The 9,558-nt window shown below is 36.7% G+C and overlaps 1 protein-coding gene across 2 annotated transcripts; it reads left to right on the forward strand.

Moving 5' to 3' along the window:
• The first annotated feature begins 85 nt into the window (after positions 1 to 85).
• Madm (MLF1-adaptor molecule) lies at positions 86 to 9,494 on the forward strand. 2 transcript variants are annotated; one of them, XM_071721828.1, is made up of 11 exons: positions 86 to 940; positions 2,685 to 2,771; positions 3,443 to 3,667; positions 3,769 to 3,899; positions 3,977 to 4,071; positions 6,303 to 6,386; positions 6,466 to 6,753; positions 7,033 to 7,192; positions 7,289 to 7,475; positions 7,566 to 7,685; positions 7,775 to 9,494. In XM_071721828.1, the coding sequence occupies exons 1-11, from the start codon at positions 812 to 814 to the stop codon at positions 8,078 to 8,080; spliced, it is 1,812 nt and encodes a 603-aa protein (XP_071577929.1). In that variant the 5' UTR covers positions 86 to 811; the 3' UTR covers positions 8,081 to 9,494. The 2 variants fall into 2 exon arrangements, with proteins under 2 accessions (XP_071577929.1, XP_071577930.1); XM_071721829.1 differs by lacking the exon at positions 2,685 to 2,771.
• Positions 9,495 to 9,558: the final 64 nt, after the last annotated feature.

The following is a 9,558-nucleotide window of genomic DNA, read 5'->3' on the forward strand; positions in this document are numbered from 1 at the left end:
GCGCGCAAGCTCGCCGAGGGGGCGTTGTCGCGGCGGACTGGCCGACAGGCGGCGCGGCGGTCGCGGCCGAGAGGTGTATCGCCCAACTTGGACTCTTGGACCATTCGGGTGGGCGAACGTGATCGAAGACATAACGAAAATGAGTGCCAGAGTGTGTGTCGCATCGAGGCAGTTTCGCTCGCAATAGGGAGGTTTTATTTTGACAGTGCGATACGCGGGCGGCTAGCGCGATGCTCATCACCGCGGCGCGTCCCTGAGCGAAGCCGTGTAGCGTCGTGTAGCGCGCGTCCGTCGCGTAAGATCAGAAATATCGCCGCTCCGGGTCTCAGCCAGTTGGAGACGAGCGGGCGCGCTGCGTGTGCACCTGCATGTGTCACTTGTGAGTGCAGTGCGAGCCAGCGGACACGTAGTATCTACCTACCTACGCATTGTTACGCACGAGTAACGCGACTTTGTTATTATTATTGTTATTGTTGTTGTTATTGCCACTGTCGCCATCTCCGTCGCCGTCGTCATCGTCGTCGTCGTCATCGCCGTCGTCATCGCCGTCATCGCTAACGTCGTCGTCGTCGCCGTCGCCGTCGCCGTCGTCGCTGCCGCTGATGCCGCTGTAACCGACATCGACGACGCCGCGGCTGCCGCTGTTCTCCGCGTGCATCCGCTTAATCCAGGAGTCAGTACGTCGCCGGTCGTTGCCGTGGCGGGTCGCCCGATGCGAGACTAGAAGAGAGCACCGCACTGGAAATCTCGTCACCGATGAGTTTGACCTGCTGTTCGCTGCTGCCTCTCTAACTAATCGCAAGCGTGTGTGATGCCCGGGAGCCGCTCCAGCACGGACCCAGAGCACAAGTCACCGCGGGAAAGTGGTGAAGACTCGGAGGATGAGAGCGAGATCCTGGAGGAGAGCCCGTGCGGGCGGTGGCTTAAGCGCCGGGAAGAGGTATAACGTTTCCTCAAACTCTTCTAACTGCGCTCCGTCCTGTTTACTCCCTTTACCCTTATTCGTTCCTCCGCTGAGGTAAAGCACTTTTGCATGACCGTTTACCGCTTGAAGCTTGTGCTTTCACCACGTAGCGAGGATCGAGAAAAAATTTCGGAATGTTTTACTCTTTTTTTTCATTTTTACTTTTGGTTTCTATTTATCATGGTAATGGTAGTGGTTCATTAGAGGAGCCGCCTCACTTGCCATGGATTTTAATTATTATCAAAACAATAGGCCTATTCTTTTTACTTGAACCTGAACTTGTTGCAGAATTCATCGTTTCTTTCTTTCTTTCTCTCCAATGTGAAAAGAAAGAGAGGAAGGATGAACCGTGCAAGAAGTTCAGCTGAAAAGAACAGGCCTATCAATGTCAAAACGTGATTCATAAGGTTGATTTGTCGTATAGATCCTAACTACCTAACTAATTGATTTTAACTATCTGTTTAGCTGCGAGTGCTATCGGTGCAATTTCCTGTGTTCGTAGGTCTCTACAGCCAAATTATGATAATTTAGAATAGTAATATCCAACATAGTAATATCCAAGATATTATGTGTTCTTGCTCTTGAATCTTAATGCATCTTAAAGATCATTATCTTCACAACGTGCAAAACATATTCTAACATAATGCGACTAGACTATAATTATACTATGACTTGTAAATATATTTAGAAGTATCAAAGTAAAGACTTCCCCCTCCCTCCACTCGTATCTTATTCACGTTTCTCTGTATTTTCATTTAGAAATGTCTCTTAAACAGCGATATTCGACGATATTCGACGATATTCGTGAATGCAAATTTGTCTAAAATGCCTTTGTTTCAATTGCGTTGTAATAAATACCTATTAACGTAACTCATTTCACATTTGCATTTATACAGGTGGTTGTATGTACCCAGATGGTGCTGTTATAAAAAGCTTTTTAGAGATTTTTCTCTGCATGAAATGTGCCTGTCCTTTGGACTATTGTGCTTCTCTCATTATTCAGTATAGTATCTTACCTGTATCTTAATCTACCGTACCGAAATCTTGGCACAAATGTCTAACCAATATTAGGGCTCATTCATATTTTATCCTAAAAATAGACTGCTGACGTTCTGTTATCGAATGTATAAATCAATGAAATTATTTTGATCATGCTTATTTCGCATGCAGTTCCTGCCTTTCCGTAGAGAAATAGAGCATGTGTTAATAAATATTAGTTTTATACTCGGTTTTATGGCCTATTCTCTCTAATATTAATTTATCCTATTTTTTTTACTCCCTTTTTCCATCTGGACTTTTTACTCCAATATGATTATTGGTCATATTTTGAGAATATTTCTCTCACCGATCGCACTATCATAAAACTAAGACGCATTTTTTTATTACAAATAATATTGAGCTTTTTTCTAACATTGTTTATTGCCACGTGTGCTTCTGTATTTAACAATGACTAAAATTTATAGTTTGTCATTAATCCTTTTGAGTTATCGATGTATATATATTTTTTAAAGTGAGTATTATGATTTTTAAGTAAGTATTACGATTTCAGTTTTTTTTTCATTTTCTTAAAAATAATACTTTTTATGAAAATAGATGAAAATACAAATAGACCATGACAAATAGATCTTGTGAAATAGATATATCTGTGCATAGAAATATAAATCTCTATATTTGCTTGATATATTCTTTATTAATCATGGAACGTGTGTACCTATTCCAGGTATATGTAGGTTCCAAATCAACGTTAGCCGAAGGTTCTAGCTTTGGATCAACGAGAGGAACTGAAAACGAAATTCCTGAAATGGAAGTACGTACATTGCAAAACTGGATGATGCAGAATGATTCCTATGTTTTGTTGTACCTACGTCGAGCTATTATTTCTTTAGAATATTTTACACTTTAGAATATTTTACACAGAATTATACTAATCAATGGAGACAATAACAATTTACATGCATTATACTATTATGAACAAGTTCGACATTATTATCGCTAACATCTACAGCGTGGCAAACCCTCTTCTGAATTATCTCCCCCTCCTCAAATTCCTGACAAGGTCACATTCATGTAATAGTAAATAGGCGTTGAAATCGTTTCAACACTACTTTAAGTACACTTAAAATGGACTATTACAGTAATACAATCCATTATACTATATATGTATAGACCCGTAGATTTCATTGAATAAACCTACTCGGTCACAGTCTATACTCTATAGCATGTATTTACAAAGTGTCGTTACAATATATTCGCGTATTTAACAAACACATAAATATCCGAAATAACGAGTACTCGGATAATAGGCGTATGTAAATTCGGGTATAATTGGATGCAGAGACTACATACATAACAGCACCGCACACAATATTACACCACATTGTTTATAAGTTTCTCTAATAAATTAATAGTTCTGGGTTCTTTTTTTTTATTAAGATAATTATAAAGATGTACGGATTAGAAACTAGTGCTTGTTTACAGGTGGAACAAAGAGATGTTCCAGGAATTGACTGTGCCTATCTGGCGATGGATACAGAGGAAGGTGTCGAAGTCGTGTGGAATGAGGTGCAATTTTCGGAAAGGAAAAACTTCAAGGCCCAGGAAGAAAAGATACAACTCGTTTTTGAGAACCTCACGCAATTGGAGCACCCTAACATTGTTAAATTTCATAGGTATTGGACAGATACCCATAATGACAAACCCCGAGTAAGTTATACATCAACTAGTCATGCATAATTCTGTTGCCTTTAAATCGATACAGTTTGCATATTTTTTTATTAATTCGTTTCGCTTATATTATTTCTCAGGTTATATTTATAACGGAATATATGTCATCTGGGTCCCTGAAACAGTTCCTAAAACGAACAAAACGCAATGTAAAAAAGTTGCCTCTACAAGCGTGGAAACGGTGGTGTACGCAAATACTTTCTGCACTCAGGTAGTATATACAATATATGCTATTCAAACTAATCACTTTATTCTCAACTAACATATGTTGCGTTTGAAATGTTTCAGTTATTTGCATTCCTGTTCACCTCCTATTATACATGGGAATCTTACCTGTGACACAATATTTATCCAACACAATGGACTTGTAAAAATTGGTTCAGGTAAGTAAGAAGAAAAAAAAATTGAAAAGAGCTTTCTCTTGCTACATAATGTATACAGCGATATCATTTTACATATAAACAAAATTGAACGGCATGCCTAAATTTACATATATATCTGAATTCGTATGTGGTAAATATAAATTATCACACGATAGAATCGTTGTTCTCTGGACGAAGATAGTTAATATGTAACAAGATGAGATTATTAAACTCAATTAGGCAATATGTAACAAGATGAGATTATATACATATATGTGTGAGGTATCTTCATCTTATCATTCACAGGGTTGTCAGAAGCTTATTTCGTTGTAATTTCTCGTAATTTTGAGAAATACAAACAGTAGCAATTATATTCTTATTAGTACCTACTCTGTTTTTCTTTGTTTACATAAAGTGTTAAAGAAGATACAGGTCTTAGAAGGCATATATTGTTCAGTGAAATGAGTAAGAAATAACTCGTGTTAATATTTTTTGCTCAATTTAGTAATTTATCATATGTCTTCTAAGTGTCAAATCTTTCTTTTTTAGCATCCATACAATACGTATGAATGAAGTAGGGGTTTTCAGATTTGTATCATGTGCTACTTATTACTCATTACTCAGCTGAAACAAATAATAATTATATGACTCAGTTCCTGATCGAATAAACAACATGACAATATGATTCTCTATTGTGTGTCAATATAGGTGCTTCTCTAGTGGTTTGGCACACAAATATCGTGGAAATATTTATTTACATAAATATTTCATATGTATACTCAATTATGTTTTACAAAAGAATTATTTTTGTTATGAATAATTATAAGACTACTTACATCATTAGACTAAAATGAACATTTTTGAAACAGTATTATTATTATAATAATCAAGAGACACGGCAGTGTCTCCCGCCAAATGTATATTTAACAGGGATACATATACATCAAACGTGATATTTACTAATCATTTGTAAATAGTTAAATTTTTTTTTAGCGCGAATAGCACCTATGTATATATGAATGTATGAATACATGTGTGTTAAAAGAACCGAATTGATTGCGATTACATAGGAATGAATGTGGTTCTACCGAATTATATTTAATTTAAATAGTATTTAGAATTACTTGTAACATATTATTACTCTATTATAACACACACGCGTTTCCCTATAATTATATATAATGTTAGTAACATGAGTCCATTAGAAAGATTGTGTTAAATTGCTTTTTCATATTAGGAGTAACTTGAGTCCTCATTTTTAATTGTAGCAAATAGGCTAATCTAGATAATGAAAAAAACACAGCAAAGCCTTTCAAGAGAGAGGAAGTACAAATCGTACTTTTATCCATGGAGGATAAATCCACCAACGTCGATGTCTTCAATTGGTGTTATTGTCAAAGGTGATGAATTTCAAGAAAAAAATCATTTGGCAGATTGTCATCAGCTGTTGCCAGCTAAGTAAATTAGGCATAGAGAGGTAAACAACTTCTATACTAATTATTAAGTAGCCCATTAAATGTACGGATAATTAAAATTTTTTCTTTTTATTATGTTAGTGCCACTATGTTGCACTATTATCTTGTTCTGGTTATTAATTGTATTTAACTAAGGAGGGCAAAGTGCTCACGTGTTTCTTTGCCCTTCTCACAATCACCTAGCGCACGCATTTTCATTGTATTTTAATATATACGTTGCTTTTTTGTTCTTGCTGTGTAATTTTCGATTAAGGGATTTTACTTCCCAAATTCATACTTATTCTGACTCGACAAAAGTGGCTCTTTATAGCAGAGCTGTGCAATCAATCGAAAAATGTGTGGTTATTTCTTTTTTTTTTTATAAAATAACAATTCATGTTTTATTTGTACATCTGTATCTTCCAAGAAACATGCTTCTCTTTTCAGAGACACTTTTACATTTGTACATGTGAAAACTATTAATTGTACGAGGGCTCAAGTTACTTTTAGGATACATTTCCAGCTGAAACACAATTTTTCTAAAAATTTAGTCATTCATCCTCTGGCAGCAAACATATGGAATGCGTAGTAGATATGTATCTAAAATACATTGATTGTCTACTTTGTCTATTTTGTTTACGTATGTTACGTCTACATAATTCTGTCTGGTGGCTGCCCTACAAAACCAAGTCTAACACATTGTCGAATAAGTTCATATTAATAAGCCATTTTTATGTTGACGCTCTCCTTGGAATGGAACAGCTTGTGAAAATGGCAATAATCTCTTTCTAATTACAGTAGCCCCAGATGCAATTCATCACCACATCAAGACTTGTAGAACGAACATGAAGAACATGCATTTTGTGGCTCCAGAATATGGAAGTGAGTGCACTATTTGTACGGAGGCGTGGATCAAATTAGCGTGGATTTAAATTATATTCAAACAATTTGTTACTTTAAGATTCCGTCACACCTGCCATTGACATTTATTCGTTCGGAATGTGCGCTTTGGAGATGGCCGCGCTGGAAATTCAGGGAAACGGTGATACGGGTACAATTGTTACCGAAGAGAACATCCGGAAGACAATAGAATCTTTAGATGATGTTCAACAAAAAGATTTTATTCGTAAATGTCTTCAGGTGGACCCGCTTAGTAGACCGAGTGCGAGAGAGTTGCTCTTTCATCCCGTTCTATTTGAAGTACATTCTCTCAAGTTGCTCGCAGCACACGCCTTGGTCAACTCGGCTAGTAAGTTGAGAAGCAAGCAATTTGTCATCTATACGCTATAAATAAATTAAATATTAAAAGTATATTATTGTTTAAAAAAGTAAGGTAATATCATAAAATGTTTATTTAATGAACATTGGATCATCTAGTAATCTATAACATAATATTATCAAGATCTATCAAGTAAAAAAATCTGTTAATCATCCAACGCGATGTATGGTATATTGTGACTTAAAGTATATTGTGGCTTAAAGACAGTTATAATGACTGCGATTATAAATAACATTGATTATTTTACAGCTAACATTTCGGAAACAATCACAGACGAAGTGTTACAAAGGCTATATGGACCAGATACCGTAGTCGCCGAAATAAAGTATCAAGGGATACCTCCGCAACAAATTCGCTTAAGTGATATTCCCGTTACGGAGAAATTAGAGAAATTTGTTGAAGACGTAAAGTGAGTATCTCAGTCATGAGATACATGATTGGATCATGAGCCTGGATTTTCTTATATCGGATAAGTTGGTAACCAGAGTGAATTTTACGTTGCCAGGTATGGAATATATCCATTGACTGCATTTATGGCGAAATTGCCTCCGCCTGTCAGACCGAGGGCGATATCGCCCGAAGTGACAGAATCGGTTAAATCGGTTACACCCGAGCCCGTGGACGTGGAGTCTCGAAGAGTAGTTAATATGATGTGTAATGTTAAGCCTAGAGAAGATAGTAGTGAATTACTAGTGAGTGGCACATAGAACATTTTAGTGAGATAGCCTATGGTATCGTGTATCAACAATTTGTATCATAAATCGGTATATTATTTTGTGCAGATGACAATATTGTTGCGAATGGATGACAAAATGAATAGACAATTGACGTGTCCCGTGAGCCAAATGGACACCTCGATGCTTCTCGCACAGGAACTTGTACATTTTGGATTTATTAATGAGGTAAGTTATGTCGCGCATATCTATCGCCAACGAGCGCGATTCCGAATTGCGAGAGAGAACTTAACGAGACGTTTACGACTGTGTTGCAGAACGATCGTGATAAAATAGCCAATTTAATTGAGGAGGCACTGAGGAGATACTTCAACAAGCAAATGTTGACGCCAGGAATGGTATCATTAACTAATCTTCCTACCCAAACTACTTTATTGCTGCCTGGTTCGGAATTTCCATGTCTGCAACACTTTGACAATTCCGTGTGCAACGCCACAACATCCAATAGTGATAATGCAACTAACCTGCTGCCAAAAACCTCAGGTATACCTGTGTCAAGTAACAAAACGAGTAAACTTCACGATGATGCAGAACCGCCGACAATCAGCGAGAGCGGTAGTTAACCATCCAGGACGTCTGATAACTCAGTTCACTGTGCCACTTTGCACGCTTTATGTATAGACTGGCTATGTATTTTTATATTTAAGTAAAACGGAAAGGAGAGGAATGGAAGTAAATATGGGAGGGTGCCGTGGCTACCACCTCTAAGCTGAATACGACTGCAAATTAGGAAACCGCTTAGTATATTTACTTTCGTATTTAGGCTATCCAATTAATACTTCCGTTGTCGAATTTCGTTGGTCCTCTATATTCTAGAGCTTTTATGTTATACAGGTCTCCTGTTATATCGTTATATATGGGTATGCGATAAATTGCGAGAAAGAATGTATAAACCTAATGTAAAAAGACCAAAATACTTGTGATTGTATAATTAAGAGGATAGTTAGAGGTTTGCTGGATATTGATTCATATTTATACGAAGCTACGTACGATTTGATACTTACCTGTCGTAATCTACCTATCCGGGATACAGTTACGAGAGCTCGTCACGTATCGCGTTTCTCATAATGTCTCTTAGAGTTACAAACGATGAAAATTAATACGCCGAAATTGTACATCATGCTTTCCGACATGACAATGTATACCATAAAGTTTATTTCGTGTGCGTACAAATCGACAAGAATTGGATTCAATTATGTGTAAGAAAAAAAAAGACTATCTCTTCATTGTACAGCTGTTATAAAATCCATTAATATTGTATGGATTCTTGGTTTTTCTTCCGGACAAATCATTCGATCTCTCACCGCTCTTATTACTTTCATCAAAATACTCAATCTATTGTAAAGCCTTGCCTAGAAGCGAGCGAATATGATTATTCGCGAGAGAAAGTATAGCGGCGTGCTTGTTCATTTTACTTTTAGTTCTATAGGCAAGAATGCGATGTAATATTGGCTCAATAATAGTGTAATTTGGTAGTAATCGGATAAAGCCACGGCCCTACTCTATACTTGGGTATTATTGATGTGATTAAACCAAGATTATTAAATCTCGATAAAATTAGAAAATCCTTGTAAATATTTTATATTTTTAAGAAAAAAAATCTGTTGACACAGAAAACTAGTCATATAGGTATATTCGAGTGCTAACAGACTAACACAGATCTTATTACGTCTTTTGCATTTATAACACGTGCTTGGCCAAGAGAGAGATACTGCTCCAATTTCATACCTCGGTCGAATCAATTTCAGTGAAGCATTTCTCATCAAGTAAACGACTAACCCTACTAGAGGTACCTATTACCTACAACAACATAAACTTCGATCTTAAGTATGTAAGTAGATTATCAAACTAAATTGAATGTGTATAGCTTTATAATACAAATTATAAACGACGAAAAAAAAAGCGCGACGACTGACTCGTGGATATTATGAAAGGGCTGTACGATGACAGTGATAAATAAATACTTTAACTCGGAAACGCTATCGACTTGAGTACTCTCACCTTCTGAAAAATCTGTACAATCGTACACGAATCGAATTCT

The sequence above is a fragment of the Temnothorax nylanderi genome, unplaced genomic scaffold (genome assembly GCF_030848795.1).
Source record: "Temnothorax nylanderi isolate EJ_2023f unplaced genomic scaffold, tnyl_v1.0 TNYL_tig0439_pilon, whole genome shotgun sequence".
Lineage (NCBI taxonomy): Eukaryota > Metazoa > Arthropoda > Insecta > Hymenoptera > Formicidae > Temnothorax > Temnothorax nylanderi.